Raw genomic sequence first — 22,470 nt, forward strand, 5'->3', positions numbered from 1 at the left:
CTTGAAGTATTTTAGTGATCTCCACAGAAAGCACATCATGTCATGTTACTTAGGACAGCAGGTGAATCTTTCTAGCTCTACAAACTGCTTTAAGGGCATCCTTATAGTAATAGTGAAACTAAACGACTTAATATCCATTATGAGGACATGAATTTTAGCAGGAAGTTTCCCTAACAAAATGAAAGCTTTCAGATTTCCCTTCAAGGGAAAGTTGCTAATTGAAGCATACTGTTTGTCACAGTGACACAGTACCTAGGGACATTATTAAGCAGATGCTGTAAGTAGGAAGAATTAAATTTTTGGTAAACATCGATTTCACCACATATGCAAAAACAGATAAAAAAATTTCCATTGATAATTGAAATTTATAGATAGGCAATAAGAAATGTTACATCAAACTCTGAGTTCTTAAGCAAGAATATTTACTCTGTGTATTTTAACATGATGTTGATAATTTGTATTTTATCAGTTATAAAGCTCTAACTTTTTGAATATCAACATCTACTGTAATTTAAGTATTATTGTCTCATCCTCTCCCACAATTGCCAACAACTGTGAAAATTTAAATTGATAAAAATTGAAAAAAAGCTTAAAAATTAAACATTGATATCTGTTGAAATCATAAAAAAAAAATCAAATTCTTCCAAGCCTCGTTATAAATTAGTAAGATTAAGGCTTGGAACTATGGTTACATGTGATTAAAAAAGCAACCAATGCCTTTGGCTCGTGGTAATTTAAATGTAAGGGGGGGCTATAGGTAGGAGAGTTTTTGTTTGTTTTTTAAAGAGACAAACAAATATGCAGTATAGTTGCTCATGATTGCTCTATCCCCCTCCATCCTGTTTGGTGCCCTATGCATGCACTTCACTCTTGTCAATAATTCCTACAGACATCAATGATCTCACACAACTTATATGACTTCATTTACATAATAAAAAAGGATTAAACCTTATGGAAACCTTGAAATGGGACCACTCTTGTTTACACACTGCGAGACTCCAGATTTGTCTTGGGTGGATAATTATGCTGAGCCAACCAAGTTATTGTATAAATATATGTTGTTGAATTTTGTATGAGTAAGATCCTTGAAAACAGATTTTTTAAGAAAAATTCTTTAGTCTAGTGCTAGGAGCACGGGACTGAGTCAGGACACCAGAGTCCTTCTGCCGCTGATTTGCTCCAAGGGCTTGGGTAAGATCTCCGTATCACACACCTCATTTGGAACCAGAAGTACGTGATCAGGCAGCAGCAGAGACAAAACAAAAAAGCAAACACAGTACTGTACTGTGTTAAATGTAAACTACGAAAAAAATGAAAGCATTTTTCTTCTGCACAGTAAAGTTTCAAAGCTGTATTAAGTCAATGTTCACTTGTAAACTTTTGAAAGAACAACAATAATATTTTGTTCAGAGTTACAAACAACGTCCATTTCTAAAGTGTTCACAACTCTGAGGTTCTATTGTAACTAGAAATAATTCAAGCAGGGACATCATAAATAAAATGCAATAATTTTGAAAACATGAAAGAATTTATCAAGGATTCCAAATCCTCCTTGCTGAGCTAATGTCTCAGCCCTAGTGATATTCTGTAAGTCGTTAAAAAGATATCATAGCCTTATCAATGGACTGAAGATCTCTCTCCACTATTGAAAATGATGATGTAACACCCAAACTCTTAAATCTTGTTGATGGGATCAAAAGAATACCATTTAAAGAAATTGTCAGATGGGGAGATGGAGATATCTGTCAACAACCATTTACACCAACTAATCAAAACTTTTGTTTTCTTCATATTTGGGTTCAAATAATTATGTGAAGGTTACTTTTTAAGATTGTTTAAGATATATATCATACCTGAATTCTAGGTCTAAACTACACTACAAATGTACTTAACAGTAATATACAGCTTTTCATTATGCTTCAGTTATATATTCTTTGGACATCACTTTTTGTATGGCTGCATGTAACAGATTTAGATGAGAGGCAATATTTCTATATCTATTGAACTGGACTTTCTGAAAAAGCCTGTACCTGATCAGAGGCACGTTAGTGAGGACTCTGTCTATACTAACAGATTTATTTGGGCATAAGCTTTGGTGGGTAAAAAACATCACTTCTTCAGATCATGGAGTGAAAATTATAGATACAGGCATAAATATACTGGCACATGAACAAAAGAGAGTTACCTTACAAGTGGAGAACCAGTGTTGACAAGGCCAATTCAGTCAGGGTGGATTTGGTCCACTCCCAATAATTGATGAGGAAGTGTTAATACCAAGAGAGGGAAAATTGCTTTTGTAGTGAGCCAGCCACTCCCAGTCCCTAGTCAAGCCCAAATTAATGGTGTTAAATTTGCAAATTAATTTTAGTTCTGCTGTTTCTCTTCGAAGTCTGTTTCTGAAGTTTTTTTGTTCAAGAATAGTTACTTTTAAATCTGTTATAGAATGTCCAGGGAGATTGAAATGTTCTCCTGATGAGTTTTGTATGTTACCATTCCTAATGTCTGATTTGTGTCCATTTATTCTTTTACATAGAGACTGTCCAGTTTGGCCAATGTACATAGCAGAGGGGCATTGCTGGCACATGAAGGCATATATCACATTAGTAGATGTGCAGGTGAATGAGCTGCTGATGGTGTGGCTGCTGTGGTTGGGTCCTCTGATGGTGTTGCTAGAGTTGATATGGCGATAGAGTAGGCAACGAGGTTTCTTACAGGGATTGGTTCCTGTGTTAGGGGTTCTGTGGTGTGGTGTATAGTTGCTGGTGAGTATGTGCTTCAGGTTGGGAGGCTGTCTGTTTGCTTCAGGTGCGGGGGCGGCTGACACTTGATTGAATTGGCCTTGTCAACATTGGTTCTCCACTTATAAGGTAACTCCTTTCTCTTCATGTGCCAATATATATATTCATGCCTGTATCTGTAATTTTCACTCCATGCATCTGAAGAAGTGGGTTTTTTACCCACAAAAGCTTATGCTCAAATAAATCTGTTAGTCTTTAAGGTGCCACTGGACTCTTCGTTGTTTTTGTGGATACAGACTAACATGGCTACCCCTTTGATATCTGTCTATACTATTGTTGAACCTATGCCAGCCATGACAGGATTTGTCCCAGTGTGGTACATGATAACCAAGCCAAACTACACACTATTCTGGATAGCCTGCAATATGATTTTATAAAATCTCAAAGTGAGTCAGAATGGGGTAGAATACTATTTCAGCACTCCTCTGGCAGCTCTATAGGCTTCTGCGTAATTTAATGTTTCTTCTGATTAAAAATTAAGGGCAACTTTTTAAGAAGTGCCTACTGATTTTGGGTGCCTCAGTTGCTGAGTGCCCAACTTGAAAATCCTTTGGCCTAATTTCCAGAGGTATTGGGCACCCACAACTCCAACTGATGTAGCTGACAGCTGTGTACACCCAGCACCTCTGAAAATCATGTTCTCTCAAACTGAGCAGCCAAGAGCAGGGACTGAAATGAGAGTTACAGCTGAGCTAACAATCAAAACTTCCATTCTTCAGGAAATTCTGATATTTTGAAATTTTGTTTCCATCCCGAATAGGGATAAAAGGTCAATATGTTGACATATTTCACAAGACAGAAAGTTCCAAATCAACTTTTTTAAATGTTGAAACATAATGACATTCCTGAAGCAAAGTGTTTTGTTGAACCAAAGCAAAAATATTTCTTTTCAACTCAATTCAACATTAAAATTCACTTCAATGGAAAATTACTAACCTACTCTTATTAAAGTCTCTATGTGTGTATTCTTTAGGGTATATGTCTCTCTTAGAGGATGACCCTTCTGGAACTTTCCCACATACCCACTTTGAAATTAAAGCAGTTCCTTCTGGGCAGCTATAAAGTACTGTAGGCAAGAAGCCTACACCTGTGTATTAAACATGTTCCTGTTTTACCTAATCCTGGATCTGTAACATCTGTTTTTCTGCTAACATAAAGAGACACCTTTGAGGAGAAAAATGACCTAAGCATCTAGCCTTTTTGATTGCAAAGCAAACATTTCAAATGCAGTGTTGGCTTTCTGAATCTGCTGTCAGACAGGCTGAAACAATAGCTCTAAAGAGAACTGCCCCCATTCACTTCCATAGGCTGTTAACTCTGAAGACTAATAAATTAACATCCCCAGGGGCACCACTTACGGGGCTGGGGGCGCTTCTTCCCCAGGTTTCATACAGGAAGTTTGCTCATGGCACACATCCTAGCCCCGGATAAAGCTCTTAACTGCAGCACAGCCTGAGTGTGGAATGTGAGTTCTGCAGAGGAGAGGCACTGCTCCCAGCTTATGCCCCTGGAGCAGGGAGTCAGTATTTTGATTATAAACAGAGGCAGGGTGATTAAGATAAGAAAAGGCTGGTAATTAAAATAAGGATCTGAATGTCCTTAGATGAGCCTGGAAAACAGGAATCCCTCTGTGGGGGCGGGCGGGGATTGAAGATATAATGTAGGGGACTCAACAAATACAGCAGAGGTTACATTCAGAAAAGAGGAAGATGTGAAAGGGATTAGTGAAAAGAAGGAGGCAAAACCAAGGGAAGGGATAGCAAGTAGCCCCATCACTGTTGCATCTGACTGCATCACAATGTTTAATCTATTTCTCCTCATAGCCCCTCAGTGAGGTAGAGCAGTGCTGTTATCCCCATTGTACAGATGGGGCACTGAGGCAGAGAGCGACTAAGGGCTGGATTTTAAAAGTTTTTTTCAAAAGCGCTTAGAAGGTTAGGTGCTTCGCAGGGCCGGCTTTATGACCCGCGGAGCCCGATTCCAATACCCGGCATCAGTCCGGGGCTTCAGTGGAACTTCAAGGAGGGGGGGTCCACTCCGGGTCTGCCGTGGCACTGAAGGTCCCCCCACCACTGAAATGCTGCCAAAGACCCCCAGAGCAGGGCCCTCTTAGGCGCGGGGCCTGATTCCGGGGAATTGAGTGAATCGGCTTAAAGCCAGCCCTGGTGCTTTGTAAACCCCACTAGCTGCATCTTTGGGTGCCTAAAAACCTACTGCAAGACAAGCCCAAGAAAGAAACCAACAGAACTCCACTGGCCATCACATACAGTCCCCAGCTAAAACCTCTCCAACACATCATCAGCGATCTACAACCCATCCTGGACAACGATCCCTCACTTTCACAGACCTTGGGAGGCAGACCAGTCCCTGCCTACAGACAACCCGCCAATCTGAAGCATATTCTCACCAGTAACTACACACCACACCATAGTAACTCTAACTCAGGAACCAATCCATGCAACAAACCTCGATGCCAACTCTGCCCACATGTCTACACCAGTGACAGAGCAATGGCTGCTGTGCAATTTTACATTTTAACTGAAAACCATTTTGTTTTGCCATTTTTTCCCTGAGTTTCCTGAGGAAGGAATAAGAAAGTGTTGTATGAGTATCAGATGTTTATGCCTCAAATTCTTAGAGTTTCAGCTATATCCAGGCCAATTTCAGAACAAAGAAAAGAAATTGCATCCACAGTGTCCATAAAGTTGAGTATTATCATGATTTGTATTATTCGCTGGGCACTATCTCTATGCTCAGCACTGTTTAGAATATGCCAGAAAATGTAATCCCGGATAAAAGTAAAAAAAAATAAAAAAAATGTATAATATTAGGTGGATATTTCCAAGAGGATTTAAAAACAAAGGAACAAACAGAAAAACTTGCTACATTTCTGACTAACAGCATTTCATAACATATTAACAGCAACTTTCACCTCTCTCTCTCTCTCTCTGTTCTTCTCCTTCCATAAAGATTGATTCCTATACCTTTGTTATGTTTTGCGTGTAGCTCCTTTGCAAATCACTAAGCTAAGTCAGTGTTTTAGCAGTAGTAATAAGTGGTAGTACTATCACTTGTAGTAGCACTAGGCTTTACAGATGTTCTCACTTGAAATGCTAACCTCAGCTGTCAACCCAAATGAATGCTGAACAAAGAAATAGGTAGTGCACTAGGGGCTGCAAAGGACGCATGTACTACATGCCCATCTGATATCCTTTTTAAATTAGCCTAAGATTTGGGATAGAAGAAAGACACAAAGACAAATTAACATTTTCCCCAGCAACTAACTTAGGGATAAATTGAGTTTTCTCCTCTACTGGTGAAGTTTTTCCCAGGCAGTGGAACCAGCCTAGTTCCCATGCAAAAAGGAGAATTGGATGCTGGAGGGGAGTGTGACATGCCAAGATATGGCCAGGCATGTCCTGGAAGTATGTTACATCTGTGTCCAATCATCTCCTTGATATTTCACCACAGAGGGTCATATGTGGTCTCTATCAAAAGCTAAAAATGTAGCTAAGCATCATGGTAAGTATGGATTTCCAGAACTGGAGGAGGTGAAACTTGTCGCTGACTCTCACTCAACACTGAAAACAGCTGACATCTGTCAGTTCAGCCAGTACTGTGTTTACAGTCTGAAGCAGTTGCAGACTTGAGTGCTGACAAACACAAATGTCAAGGACTGTATAGGAGAAGGGAAGAGTGCACAAGTGTCACCCGTTACTGAGGCAACAGTCTGCGAGCAGGAGTGTCTCATGAAAAGTGGATCCCAGCTCTCTGGACTGGACAAGTGCTGTAAAGACTAACCTTTGGGTGAAAAATACCTTATTAGACAGTAAAGTAAATTGTTAATAAGCATAGTCTCTAGATTGCATTTTATATTTGTCTTATATCTGTAACCTGGTGTTTCCAATCCTTTTATTTGCTTTTATTTAATCTTTAATTCAAGTTTAGTTAAATAAACTTCAATTTGGTTTTACTATAGACACATCTAAGGAGAGCATTGCTCTGAAGTGATGATGGTAAACTGGGGCACATGGCTCCTACAGAGGCCGTGGACTGAGTAAATTGTGGGTGTAGAGAAGACAAGGGATTCAGTACTCACAGAGTCCTATATTCTAAGGCCAGAACGGACCATTGTGATCATCTAGTCTGACCTCCTACATAAGACACTATATGTGTCCACTATATGAGTGGAAAACAGTGGAGTGTGTAAATTGCTGGCCTGCAGAGGGGAAGAGCCCATCAGTGCCCACATTCACCAAGGCCTGAGACATACAGAAAACGTGAAGCGTAAGATGCAGGATGCAACTGCATATCTAAGTTGTATGCATACTGCCCCTCCCTACACTGCCAAGCAAACCTGAAGGGATGGTCAGAAGGCTGAGGCAACAGGTGGTATTCTGCCTTAGCGGATACAGATGTTCACCCTAGCTATATCTTACACGAAGCAAAAGTTTACAAGTAAAGACAGGCTACAGAAATTAGGTTTTAGTGTTACAAAAAAAATCAATAAATAATAATCAGATGAGTTCATATCCAGCTTCCTTTTAATCCAAACCACAGAAATTTGAGGGAATCCGAACAGTAGGTTCCTATTGTGGACCATCTCTAGTTAGAAACTACTTGTTTCTAAAGAAACCTAACTGACATTATTATTTAAAGACTTTGAACATATTATATTGTTACAATCTTCAAATGCTTCATCTGGTTTTACTATGTTCTTTTTCTTTATAAAACATTTAGCTATGATAGAGTCAATCTATAAAATCAGACCCAGCATTTGAAATACAATTCTTACATCTACTGATTCCCCCATCTGTAATTTTAAGGGATGATGTCACCAAATTTTCTTCCACCACTGTCCAACTTCTTTGTAAGCACTCTTGTTAATACAAAGCAGTGGTCACCCCCTGGTAGTTCACAATCAACTGCTCGATCCTGGTGCCTCTGACAGTTGAAATCTAGCCACTAGAAGTCTGGTGGTGCAGCAGGGCTAAGGTAGGCTCCCTGCCTGCCCTGGCCCCGCGCCACTCCAGGAAGTGACCAACGTGTCACTGAGGCGGAGGAGTCTCCACGCACTGCAAGTACCGCCCCCACAGCTCCCATTGGCCAGGAACTGGGAACTGTAGCCAATGGGAGTTGCAGGGGAGGTGCCGGAAGAGAGGGACAGTGCAGAAAGTCACATGCCCTCCCTCCGGGGGCCACAGGAGCATGATGGCCACTTCCAGGAGCTGCATAGGGCCGGGGCAGACAGAGAGCCTGCCTTAGTCCTGCTATGCTGCCAACCAGGAGCCACCTGAGGTAAGTGCAAGCTAGAGCCTGCACCCCTCCTGCACCCCAACCCCCTGCCCCAGCCCTGAGGCCCCTCCCAGAGCCAGCACCCTGAACCCCCTCCTGCACCGCAACTCTCTGCCCCAGCTGGGAGCCCCTTCCTGCACCCAAACTCCCTCCTAGAGTTTGCACTCCTCACCCCCCTCCTATACCCCAATCCCCTGCCTGGTGAAAGTGAGTGAGGGTGAGGGAGAGTGAGCTACAGAGAGAGGGCAGATGGAGTGAGCAGGGCGGGACCTTGGGGAAGGGGCAGGGTAGATCCTGGGTTGCACTTAAATTCAAAAAGTGATCTTGTCTGTAAAAAGGTTAGAGAACACTGCTATAAAGGCTTGTAAAGAGAGCCTGTATTTTAGTCCTCCAATGCTTGTATCTGAACAATCATACTACTGTGAACCTTAGGAGATAAGATTAGGTGTGGTTTAATTTTGTTATAGTGTAAAAGATAGTTGCACATGTGTACCTTGTATGTTATACTGAAAATGTTATTTTGTATTAATATCTAAAGATCAGTCAAATGGAAAAAAAATGGTGTTGATTCAGAGTGGCCAGTGTCTGCTAATTTTGTTGATTTCAGTACTCTGAGAATAAGTCTTTCCTAAACTTTATTTTCATGACTTATCACTATAATGTTTCCTCATTTGGCTTTTACGGAGAGAAGATGATGAGAAAAAGATTAAGATTAAATAAAATAAAGAGAATTTCAAGGAAAAGCGAGAAAAACATATCAAATAACAGGAGCAGATGTATCAAAAAGGATACTTATTTAAAACAATGAGCTATTTGATACTTGGCCTAAGGATTTTTCTTGTGTTTCTCTGAAAATATATGTGTTTCCCTTGACATCACACAATGTCAGTCACCATAAGTGGCTGATTACAAGTATTCCTTCAAGCTCCATCACCTTTTGTTCTGCCCTGGACCTGGTCTTCTCAAAGTAATCCATGGGTACAGAAGCACAGTATTCCTTTTCCTTGGGCTTGCATATCCAAAACTGACTCAGATTTTGAAGAAAGCAGGACAACTCCTAGTTTCACCTCCAATTGTTCAGTGTCAGGGCTTGGGATATATTCTGGAGGTTTAGGGGCCAGATGATTAGCGGGGCTACTCAAATTGTTACTATTAGTGTTGCAGTAAAAATAGACTAACACTGGGAAAATACTTACAAAGATTGTTCATACCCAAGTTTGGAAGTACCATACGTATCAGAATAGCAGTCCAGGAAGGATCAATTTTCTCCTCAGAGGGTGGCTTGTGCTTGGGAAAGGGGATCTTTTTACGGAGAAAAGGAGCATCTTGACTGGAGTAAACAGCTTTAGTTTCCTGGGCTCCATGTCTTCTATCATAACCAGTGGAAGTTCCAAATTGTAGACTTATGAGCACATTTCAGAGTGTTGTTTGCATTCTAAGATGCTTTTCAGGAAAGCCAGGACTGAGAGTCACCTTGTTACCAGCTGCCTCCAGCATGAAGGAATCATGCCTGTACTAGCTGAGTATTAAATTCTGTAATAGGAGCAGCCCGTCACTCATTCAATCACTCCCCTCTGGGCAGTACCAGTCCTGGCTGTGCATTGCAATTTGACAACAGATGTAACCCAGCTTCCAAGTCCCTTTAACATGTCTTCTTGTGGCATCCAACCCCTGATCACTGGATATGCATTGGAAATACCCACATTATGTGTTCCCAAAGGAACAGTGTGTCTCAGTTTACCCATTTCACCATAAACCACTGCCAGGGCCAGCCTCTGAGGTGGGCCGTATGAGCCCCAGCCCAGGGCAGCCTGCCCAAGGGAGTGTCATGCGCAGGGTTTGGATTTCCACCTGACCTGCTGCCGAGAGGCCAACTGGGCTGATGGAGGCAGCAGGGCAGACAGGAGAGCAGCAGTGTGGGGCTGGGGGAGAGACAACTAGCCATCAGAGCCAGGTGACTGACTCCTCCACCCTGCTCCATGTGTGCAACTGATGCTGTTCCTGTCCCCCACCCTGCCCTCCCTTCGTCCCTAGAGTCACCCCTGGCCACTCCACGCTGGGAGTGTCCTCCTGTCTGTTCTGTGGAGGGAGCCAGGGGGGCTTATAGTGGGATGTCCCTATCTTCCCACCCATGTACCTGATTTCCACTAAGCTGGGGTTATGCACAGGGGGATATCTCTGTGCACCACTGCCTTTCTGGGTCCAAGAGCTGCTAGTGTCTGAACAAGCCTAGTTCAGGCTCCTGACCCTGAGTGCTTTCTTAAGGAGAGAGCACACTCACTCAAGCACAGACACACTCCCCTCAACACATGCACACACACCTCTTCACCTTCCCGTCCCCCCAACACACACACACACACACACACACACACACACACACACACACCAGTGCTCCCTGCATCCAGGTCACTTCCCCACCTGGGCTGTGCTGAGGCATCAGCAGCTGCTGCTCTCCTTCCTTCCCCTTACACAGCCCGCAGGGAAAGTGACCTGGCTGCAGGAAGCCCTGACATAGCTCCTTGCCCATCACCCCCACAACCCCCTAGGGCTGCAGGGGGCAGAGGAGCAAGCAGCAATGTCAGCTGCTTTGTGCATCAAGGTCAGTTTTCCCAGCATGGGTGCAGGAGAGGGATGAAAGGGTTAGGGGCACAGTGCAGAGGGTAGGAGTGAAGGGGGCACAGTGCAGAGGGCAAATGTTGGGGTGCAGGGGTATGGACTGTGCAGGGGTTGGGGTACAGGAAGGGCAGGGGTTGGGAGGAAGGGGAGACACTGCAGGGGTTAAGGGCACATGAGGAGTCAAGTGTTGGGGTGAGGAGGCATGCAAGTGCAGGGGTTGGGCTCAGGAGGTTCAGGGGTAGGAGTGAAGGGGTACAGGGAGTGCAGGGGTTGAGATGAAGGGGCACGGTGCAGTGGGTAGGGGCACAGTGCAGGGGGTAGAGTGGGGGTGCAGAAGGGGGCAGAGGTTGAGAGTAAAAGGGGTGTAGGGATTAGGGGTACAAAAGGGGGCACAGGCATTCAGGGCAAAGGGGGCACAGTGCAGGGGTTACGGGGGGAAGATGGGGTGGGGAGCCCATGGAGGACCAGGGGCAATGGGGAGGTGCCACACCCACAGAGGTCAGGGGCACCAAAATGCAAGTTTGCCCAAGGTGCTATTTTCCCTAAGGCCAGCTCTGAGCTCCTGTATTGTGCACAGCACTTGAGTTCAATTATAAAACAAAACGAAATCATTTAAGACAGAATAGAGATTCAAATAAAAGCCAGTGAGAGAGATGGGAACAAAATGATTACATATAAACAACAACATACATTCTAAAGTCCAAATTTCACTGCTATCTAAGGGTTTCTCTTCACTGTTTTCAACCAAGCCTGGTTGAGAGCCTTTTTCCTGATGCGGATTTGCTGTCCTTTACTCCCTGGGAGAAAGATGCCAGGGTGTTTTTGCACCTCTAAATATACAAGAGCAGACCTCTGATGTTCATCTCAAGATAGGGTTCCCCTCTCCACTCTGTTTACCTCTTCCTATTAATTTCATACTCAGGTCAGCTCTTTGTTAGCATTTTACTTAGAATGCTAATAGACTTCTATTAGAGAGACAAGCTGGATGAGGTAATAACTTTTGTTGAACCAATTTCTTTTGGTGAGAGAGACAAGTTTTCAAACCACACAGAGTTTTTCTTCAGGTCTGAGAACTATGGTCTCTCACCAAGAAGTTGGTCCACTAAAAGATATTACCTCACCTACCCCATCTCTTTAATATCCTGGGACCCAGGTGGTGACAACTACTACTGTATGACATACAATGCACTATCACCCCCATTAGAGATAAATGTCTCCCATCTCCTGTCTCAAGAGTTTGTCTCAAGACTAGGTACCTTTGAGTGACTGGTTTTTAAACAACAGACAGACAGTGTAAGAAGAATGTATGGCGTTGTGTGCTTCTATATAATAAATAAAACACACACAACTCCTCACACATTCTCCATAGACATTTCACAATGGTTATTATGTCTAATGTGATACAGGCTTTCAACAGAGACGTTACATTACATAACATTCTTTTGGTGAACTCAGGGGATCCCTCTATACCCCAGCAACCTCTGCCAGTTGCCATTCAGCAGTTCTTCAGTCACACATGCAATCAGCACACTTTGTACAAATGCCTGAGTTGTCAAGCATATATATATTTGTGAGGACACTTGACAACAGGCTTCCGTATACTGGTGTGAGACAACAACTGAATGCACATATACTGAGGGGGTCTATTGGATTGGAAAAAACTATTATACAAAGAACAGATACTCCTAACTGCTCAGACTAATAAATACACTCCAAAGTATGTCCAGAATTTTCTCCTCTAAATCAAATACAGAACCCAACATATGTAACATGACTTCCTCTCACTAAAACGGACTTTCACCAAACAGAATGTAGAAGCAGCATAAGTCTTTTCAGCTAAGCTTCAAGTGAGTTATGATAGATGTGCAGGAGGGCAGATTTTTTTAAAAGGGACAACATAAATTTTTCCCCTAGTACCCTGTGCCATCTGACTGCGGATGAAAAGGCTGGAGGACTGGGGAAATCCAGTCTTTTCTTTTTTAAAGAAAAGTATTTTCACAACCATAACCAAAACTGCAGACTTGTATTTAGTGCACTTAACTGGAAACATTCACACTTTCTTCCTTTAAAAATATACAAAGCATACTGGTACAGTGTTCACCTTGTGAAATTTGAAATAGGTTGGGAGAAATGAAGACCTTGGTCCCAATTCTATCCCTCTTACAGGATGACCAGATGTCACGATTTTATAGGGACAGTCCCGATTTTTGGGTCTTTCTTATATAGGCTCCTATTACCCCCTACCCCCCTCCTGACTTTCCACATTTGCTGTCTGGTCACCCTAGCCTCTTACAATGAGTACTACTTTGTTTTCAGTTAGGCTAATTGTAGAGTAAGCATCTACTCAACATGAGTAAGGATGGCAGAACTGTACCCTTTATAAACTGCAGCCTTTATAAGGAGATATGGGAAGTATACACACTGGGGATTTTTTTGGTTTTTTTTAGTTTACACACACACACACACACACACACACACACACACACACACACACACACACACACACACACACACACACACACACACACACACACACACACACACACACACACACACCTCAGCTACATACAATAAGAAAAGATCTGCTCTTCCGAAATACACTTATAAGTCATTCCTGGCAGGGATGGCTCAACTGTACCCTGAGAGGGGTTAGACAGTAAAGTTATTCTAACTCAACCTTCAAATGGTGGCAGTTTTATAACAAGGGGTTCTTGCCAGCCCTCAGGATTCCCCTTCACCATCTCAATTAAACATACTGTTCTGAGATATTAACCATGAAAGTTCACAGAAAACTGAAACTAAGATGACTTTAAAGGCAATACTGAGTCTAAGGAGGAAGAGATCTGAGTTGTGTATAGCTGGACTTAGAGGGGAAAAAGGTTATTTTCCTAGACCACCACATATATCCCTATGGCATCTAGCCAGAATATTAACATATTTATTATCTGATGTAAACAAACAGTTAAGTTCCACTCTGTAAGAAGAAAAGATATGAAGAATTCTGAAAAAAAGGATCTCTATACAGTGGATCTTTTAAAATCAAGTAATTCCACCACCACCACCACCCCGACAACTTCACTGTAGGCCAAATCCTAAGTTCTACTTACTCAGCTTGGTAGGATTTGACCCTAAAAACACCCATTGACTTTTGTCTGTTGCACCGCTGCTATTATCCAGCAAACTTTCCTGCTTCAGGACTGAGTAAGCAACCTCAGGATTTGATCATATATACAGAACATCACAACTTGTATACAAAAATTCACCAATAATAGTCATGGTGTCCGTCCTTCACTATAAACAGTTTCACTTTAATCTGGTTCCACTGTTTGAATAACTTTTGTAAGTACACTGCATGCAGTAAGTGTCAAATTGTGCAACAGACCTTTGGTCAGTCTATCCCCCACACCCAGGCAGAGGATATAACCAGACACAATGCTGTGGGAAAATATAGCTGCAATGAGCTTCAGACATATAAAACTTAATGTCACCTACTATGGAAGAACTTGTGGCAATTAGTTTGCAAGATGTAGCTATACAGGTTGATTTGAAGGGTCTGTTTTTATTAGCTTATTACAAATATTAAAAGAAAAAAATATTTTCCAAATTAAATGGATCCTTTTGGATGGCATCTTATGCACACCTGTGATATGTAACATGTACACATTTTGGATACTTCTCTATTAATTGCTCACAAAGCACTTTATAAACCATCTATTGGGTGTCTGGGAAGTGGGCAGGCAAAGCCCGCCCACTGCTAAAGGATCCTCCCCCAGCCTAAGGGGAGGAACCACAGGGCCACAGAACCCACTGAGTGCGGGGGACAACTAATAAAAGAACAGGGACAGGAGTGAGGTCAAAGGGTCAGAAGGAGGGAACCTAACGGGGACACCGAGCAGAGAACCCCGGACAGCGCCCACTGCTCCTCGAAGGCGTCAAGGGAGCCAGTGGACGCCGCCCAGAGGAACTCCGCCCGGATGCGTGATCGGACCATGGAGCGGAAGCAAGCCCCACAGTCACCGGAGTCTCCGTCGGCCAACCTCCCCTCCCTGGTCGCGTGGATGGCCTTTTTCGCCAGGGCGAGGAGGAGGTTGACCAGGAGGTCCCGGGACTTCGTGGGGCCACGGATAGGGAGTGCGTACAGAAGGAGGTGAGGGGAAAAGTGTAACCAAAAACGCAAGAGGATGGCTGTGAGGAGCCGGTGTAGGGGCTGCAACCTGGCGCACTCTAAGTACACGTGCGCCAGGGTCTCCCTCACGCCGCAGAAGGGGTAAACCATCTAGATATTTACATCAATATTTCGACTTCTCTATATTTATATCTGTATCTTAAACACCCTAACACGCCTGTCTTTCAGCACTTTGCTAGACAAGTACCATTTGCCAGGCATGGTTAAAACTTTCCTGCCTTTAATTCCCCTAGCAAGAAGAAGGGCATCATTATGCTGATCACGAACCGAGATTTTGATGTGGTTTTATTTTATTTCCACGTAACTTTTTGAGGCTATCTACTTGCCTGTATGTACCTGCAATTGCAAAGAAATAAAATGGGTGGGAAATCAGCCGCGGGTGTCAGCGGCCCCATCAGCGTAGGGTGACCAGACAGCAAATGTGAAAAATCGGGACAGAGGTGGGCGATAATAAGAGCCTATATAAGAAAAAGACCCAAAAAGCGGGACTGTCCTTATAGAATCGGGACATCTGGTCACCCTACATCAGCGTGAATTCTCACAGTGCCTATCTCAGGGCTCCCCCATCACCATAGTGCCTGCGCTCCCCCGAAGCAAACCTGAGCCCGCGCAGCGCCCGGGGCTAGGCTGAACTTAGAGAGCAGCAGCGATGGGAGGGAGGGTTTGCTCCTGCCCGGCTGTGCCCGGGGGCCGCAGGAGGAGAAGCCCGGCCGGGGCCAGGGCAAGTCCCGCTGGCGCACAGTACCTCGTTGTGGTGCAGGTGGTGCTGTCCCTGCAGCGCTGCCCCCTGCTCCCGCGCAGCTCCCAGCGTCTGCAGCAGGTGGGAGAGCTGGGCTGCCGAGAGGCTGCGGTTCTCCCCGAACAGGCTCAGCAAGTCCTCGGCGAAGCCCCCCGCGGCCGCAGGGCCGCCCTGCTGCGGGGCTCGCGCACCCGCGGCCAGCGGGCCGAATGCCGCGGCAGCTGCCAGCGCCAGGGCCGCCACCGCCACCCGGAGCATCTCGGCGCCGCCTGGCGCTGCCCCAGCCGCGGGGGACCGAGCGCGGGGAGCTGCTCGCCGCTGGCCCCCGGGCTCCTCGCCGCCTCCCACGCGCTCCGCTCCGCTCCTGCAGCTTCCCCACGCTCGCCAACAGCCTCGCGGCGTCTCCACGGCCCCGGGCGGGAGGCGGGTGGGGGCCGGCTGCAGCCTCCGCGCCGCGGGAAGGAAGAGGCGACGCTGCAGCCCAGCAACGCTTCAGCGCGCCTGCAAAGAGAGCACAAAAGACGGGGCGATAAGGCAGCGCGGAACCCAGGGCCAGGGCCGGCTCCAGGCCCCAGCGCGCCAAGCTCGTGCTCGGGGCGGCACGCCGCGGGGGGCGCTCTGCCGGTTGCCTGCGGAGGGTCCGCTGGTCCCGCGGCTCCGGTGGAGCATCCGCAGGGAAGCCTGCGGGAGGTCCCCAGGAGCCGCGGGACCGGCGAGCGGCCGAGCGCCCCCCGCGGCGTGCCGCTGTGCTTGGGGCAGCGAAATGGCTAGAGCCGGCCCTGCCCAGGGCCTCCGCGCGTAGCTCCCAGCGGGCACCCCCGTGCGGTGTCTCTCGCCCCGAGGAGCCAGACCCGGGCGAGGCTCAGCCGCAAACCCCGCAGGAGCGCGCGGCGTCCTGGAGTCTCCAGCGCGCGCAGCGGGAAGCCGCTGCCCCCCAGAACGCTCGGAGGAGCAATATTTTCAGCCTCCTTAAAAACTCGCTCCCCACTCACAGCCCCCCCCCGTCTTGCAGTCCCTCTGTCACACACACTGGGTGACCCCCAGAGTCACTCCTCCCGCCTCGTACGCCGTCCTCACCTGCTCTCTCTGCCTCCTTCACAGTCCTGCCTCTGCCCAGATAAAGGCTCGAGGAGGGGCACGTGTTGTAATTCCACCGCCCCGCACGGGTTCGTCGTCCGGCCCTTGCACTGGCTCCGGGGTTAAAGATCGGTCGTGCAGCTCAGCAGCTTTGGCCTCTTACTTCCCCCAGCCAGAGAGCCGCCGACGTGAGCTGGGTTAGAGAATAGGTCCTGTTCCTTATGTAGCAGCCCCGCATACTACCTAGCAACATGTGGCTGAACCGCAGCCTGGGCTGGGAAATAAGTGATTTATCGGTCAGGCTTGGCAGGCACGGAGAAGTGGAGCTAGTTCTCCCATCCCAGACCTCAAGACTCTCCCTCCCCTTCGCTCCTCAGAGGTGTGTCCCTCTCCCACACGACTGACCGCGTCCTTTTCCAGCTCGGGTTGAAGTTAGAGATAAAAAAGGGAGCACCACAGCTGATAAAGCCAACGGAATGTTGAGGGATGATTGTGCAGGGCACGAATTCTGTGCGAGTGCTCCGTACAGAGTGCCAGCTGCCCCCCATTAGCCCTACCGAAACATTCTCCCCTTCTAATATGTTGTTATTAATATCTATCAGCGCTTCACAGCTCGTTTTTAATTCCAGGGAAATTCTTGCCTTTCAATTACTCTTGCTTTAAGCAGTAATTTATTATTAACGGAGCTGTGAAGCTCATGACAAAAACCAGTATTATTGTAAGTGTGCTATCCCTACAATATAGCAAAGGGCTACATTGTGTCACAACCACTCAACCTATAAAAAGGGTCTGATTGTTATGACACCACAGGGGCACCCCAAGGAAAAATATGGCTCAAGAAGCCATAGGGAACCCAAGGAGCCACAACTCCTTTGATTCCCCCTCCCTTGCTACAGAGCAGTGGTTCTCAACCAGGAGTTTAGGTATTCCTTGGGGTCCACAGCGGTGGTACATCAACTCATCTAGATATTTGCCTAGTTTTACAACAGGCTACATAAAAAGCACTAGCAAAGTCAGTACAAATTAAAATGTCATACAGACACTGACTTTATACTGCTCTATATATTATACACTGATATGTAAATACAGTATTTATATTCCAATTTATTTTATAATGATATGATAAAAATGAGAAGGTACGCCATTTTTCATTAATAGTGTGCTGTGACACTTTTGTGTATTTATGTCTCATTTTGTAAATAAGTAGTTTTTAAGTGAGGTGAAATTTGGCAGTGTGCAGGACAAGTCAGACTCTTGAAAGGGGTACAGTAGTATGGAAAGGTTGAAAGCCACTGCTTCAGAGGATAATAATTTGCTACTGTAATTGGCTCTGTTAAGAGAAATTACTACACCTCTTCCTCCTCCTGACTCAGCTCTGCTGGCTGGCATGTTGTGGGTTCTGAACTGACTGTTCCCTGTTCCACTCTCTGTCCACTCCCCACATACCTGTTTTGAGGTCTGAGGAGGTGGGAGGAGGGAAGGAAGCCATTTCCCAGCAGATTTTTCTTATGAAGCACAGCACTGTAAATTAGGGTTTGTTTGCTCATGGAGTTACTGCAGGATAACTCCCTGTGTGGACACTCTTATTTTGGAATAAAAGTGTCTTGTTCCTATTTAGCTTAACCCATGTGGCATCCCCCTTTTTCAAGCAGGAGTCATTGATAGCACTTGAGTCTGCTGACACAGCTTTCCAGATATAGTCTCTCCACTACAAAATTACATGTCAAGTTCCTGCCACAAAATGGCTGATTTAATCCACAGTTATGGGTGTGATTACAAATAGTGTTCACAAAACCAAATGGAATCCATAATTGCACACAGATATATTCCCCCAAACTGTCACATTCATTATTTAGATCAGAGGTGTTTAAAAAAAAAATCTGAAAGATATAAACTCTCATGTTTCAGGACATCCACCAACCACTAGGTGCCTCAGGTTAGGAAGAAATTTCTCCTATAAGTAAGTTATTCTATAATTGTGTATTAAGAGTTTCTTGCACATTCCTTTAAATCATTTGGTATTTACCACAATCAGAGGCAGGAGATGGGTCTAGATGGTTCACTGGTCTGATGTGGTTTCACAATTCCTATGTGGCAATAAAATCTGTGTATCATCAAGATGTAGGTATTAAGGGGGCACATCACCAACAACAGAGGTAAATCATTGTAGCTCTTTGGAGCTATGTCGCTTTAGCTGAACTGATGGTCTGGCCCTAGCTATGTGTTTGGCCCAAAGCCTCCTGTTCTTGAAACCAAAGTTTTACATTATGAGGGCCTTGTAGCCTGGATAACAGAACTGTAATGGAAATGTGGTCAAAGACACTTTATTCACAAATAAAACTTCTTAGTATAAATTCTATAAAAAAATTTCAATGTGACAAAACATCATGAAGCAAAGAAATTGTCAGTGATGTCACTGGCAAGCAGAAAAATACACAATGAGAACTATATTTTTACAAATTCTACTCTACCCTGCCACTCCCATGATTAGATGTCCTTTTCCCATTCCTCCCTGCAGTCTACACTGAAATGAAAGGTGTAGGTGACAGAGAGCTGATTAAACTGGCTTTTTGCAACACAAGGTTTCTACTGTGGCAGAAGAAAACCTTGGCTCCCACTTTCTTTAGGGTACTTTCCATCTGCTATGCACTGCTGAGGTAGAAAACAGGAGGCAGAACTGGGGCCTAAGATGCATTCTGCTTCAATGTATCCATCTGTAAGATGGATGTAGTAATGTCTTGTTAGGTGTGGCAGGTGCTTTGGAAGTTAAGATTTGCAAATGCTTTCAGATGAGTGGATGAAGGGTGCTAGATAACTATAGACTATTAGTACATTTTTGTCAAAACCATACATTGATTGAGATATAGACACTCTCAAAGTTGTGCTGTCTTTGTTTTAAATTGCAGAATTGATTAAAGTCCCCCATTTTCTCAGCAACTGTATGTAAATGATAATAAAAACACTATAATTAAATAAACTCTTATTTGCATTAGAGATTCAGCCTATATTTGCAAAATGCTGCGAGTTCAAGGAATTCCTGGGCAATTCCAGCGGGCATTATTTTCTGTTACCAATCCTCTATAGAATGAAAATCCTCCTCTGCCTGGGGGATAGCCAAAGTGTTTTTTTTTTCCTCATGGAGTGATACATTCTTACTCTTTCAGTTAAAAGAGCTTCTAAGCTGAATGTTATATGAAAAGACCATCAAAGAGCTAGAAAGTAGTAATAAGATCAAATGGTTCATATATGTTTAGAAGTATTTGTAGAACTGAAGAGTTAATTAAGATTGTGTGTGTGTGTGTATATATATATATATATATATATATATATATATATATATAATCTTAATATATGCCAAATATAGTGTTTGTTCCTTAGATAACAAATCAAGGAAGTGCTTTCCCTTGCAGTCAAGTCTGGCAATGAATCTAACCAAATCTTATAGAGCCACTGAGGTGAAAGAACAACATACAACGTTACTCTTTTGTATTCTGTGGTCCGATTCAGCACTTTCTTGCATCTTCTTGAGTTATTTTCACCTGTACAATGTGAGTGCACATCGGGCAAGATAATGGAAAATCATGTCTGTAACTAGCAATTCAGTTCTTCATAGAGCACCAAACCCGGCCTTGGTGTGAGTGGGTGAATCTTACTGACACCCACATATATCAAAGGTGGATTAGCTTGTACTGTTTTTTGTTATTTATTAGATATCTCAAATTCAAGTTAGTATGAATGAAATAAAGAATCTGACTGACCAAAAATTATTTTACATTCTATAGTTTGGTGGATAAGATGCATATATCCCTCACACCAACATTTTTTCCAGAATTCTTCATTCAAGTAATTTGTTCCTAAATGAGATGTGAAAAAGTATTTAGTTGGTAGTTAGTGTAAATTACTTTCCTTTTAAAAACTATAACCACCCAGGAATAAAGCAATCCATATAAATGCAGTTGGATATTTCAGTGGAAATATGGCTATTGGTGTGTAAAAATATTGGGCAAAGATCTATTGCATCTTCCCTTAATTTTTATTTTCCAAATTGAGCTACTCAGTTGTTACTACTGGACTTTCCACAGATTTTTTTAAAGTTAGTTTGAGGGATTCTGGCATTTTTTGTAAAAGCAGCAAAGAGTCCTATGGCACCTTGTAGACTAACAGACGTTTTGGCGCATGAATACCCACTTTGTCAAAAGCTCATGCTCCAAACTAACACGGCTACCCCTCTGATACTTGGCATTTTTTGGAAACATGGTCATGATTGTTCTAGGTTCTACTGCCTGGTAATCATAACATTCAAAGAGATAAACAGTATACCATCCCAGATCCTCAGCTGGTATAAACTGATTCAATTCAGTGTTGCCAAATCTTAAATCTTGCGTTATTTGGTGATTTTCTTAAATCCCTGGCTCTTGGTGCATGTAATTAGGTGACAATATCGGGTTTTATTTTTATATTTTAAAGTAAGTTTGAAGCCCTCATAGTTGCCTAGAAAAGCTGGAAAACATGACCCAAGTGTACTCTAAAGACTCAAAAAGCAGAAGTCAAATAAAAGGCATCTATAATTTATTGCCCAGGATTTTATAGAAGCATCTCTACTACCTGTATTTTCCGTTTAAGTTCTGTAAAATCCTGAGCATCTCCTACTTTGACCGTGTCACTAATGAAGAGGTCTGCAACATCATCACCCAATGCACTGGGTCATATGAAGACCTGTCATAGCATTCCTTCTCAGATCTGAACCTTAGAGTTCAGAAAATGAGATGCCAGCGCCTGAATCCTCTAAGCTTAATTACCAGTTTAGATCTGATAGCACTACCACCACCCAAAAATATAGTGTTTTGGGGCACTCTGACCTCCCCAACCTTCCCTGGGGACCCTAAGAACCCAGATCCCAGATCCCTTGGGTTCTTAAAACAAGGAGAAACAAACCATTCCCCCCACCTTTCCCCCCTCTCAGAATTTCCCTCCCTGGGCTATCCTGAGAGATACTGATCCAACCTCTAAATTACCATACAGAGAAGCATCTCCCTTCCCTTCCACAAAGAGGCAAACAGATTCAAGGAAAACAGAGAGAGATTCTGTCTCTCCCCCCTCCCGTCTCCCCCACCTGTGCTGGTGAGTTTTACCAATCCCCTGGAATAAAACAAGGGAAACAAGAGGGAAAAAATCAATCACGTTCTCTAAAAAAGAAATCTTTTAATAAAAGAAAGGAAAAAGTAAAGAATTATCTCTGTAACTTCAAGATGTAAATATTACAGGATCCCTATAGCTTACAGACACCAGAAAGAGACTTTCCCCCCTGTACCAATACAAATCAAAATATTCCCAGCAACTACACATATAAAAGTTAACCAGCCAGATCCACAATTGCAAATAGAGTAAAACAATCAAAAAGCCTAAACCGCCTGTTTAAGCCTAAACTTACTATTTGAAAAGAAGCTTAGAGAGCCTGTAGTAATGTCTGGTCTCTCTCAGACCATCCAAGAGAAGAACACACAACGGACAAAGAACACACACAAAAGCTTCCCTCCACCCAAATTTAAAAGTATCTTGTCTTCTGATTGGTCTTCTGGTCAGGTGTCCAGTTCCCTGCTTGTAACCCTTTACAGGTACAAGAGACATTAACCCTTAACAATCTGTTTATGACAAGACCTCCTTATGACCCTGAAGAAGCACAAGCTGAAGTGGTACAGCCAGTGATGAGCTGCCAAAATATTAACAACCGGTTCCCTCCTCCTCACCCCACAAGGGGG

The 22,470-nt window shown here is 44.1% G+C and overlaps 1 protein-coding gene across 1 annotated transcript in view; it reads right to left on the bottom strand.

The window, feature by feature from the left end:
• The window catches only part of SLC39A8 (solute carrier family 39 member 8), a 42,121-nt gene extending 26,229 nt beyond the window's left edge, over window positions 1-15,892 (bottom strand). The window contains exon 1 of the mRNA XM_030565083.1: window positions 15,641-15,892. Within this exon, the coding sequence (XP_030420943.1) occupies window positions 15,641-15,892 (252 nt within the window). The remainder of the gene's footprint in view (window positions 1-15,640) is intronic.
• Window positions 15,893-22,470: the final 6,578 nt, after the last annotated feature.

Source organism: Gopherus evgoodei, chromosome 5 (assembly GCF_007399415.2).
Source record: "Gopherus evgoodei ecotype Sinaloan lineage chromosome 5, rGopEvg1_v1.p, whole genome shotgun sequence".
In the NCBI taxonomy this organism is placed as follows: domain Eukaryota; kingdom Metazoa; phylum Chordata; order Testudines; family Testudinidae; genus Gopherus; species Gopherus evgoodei.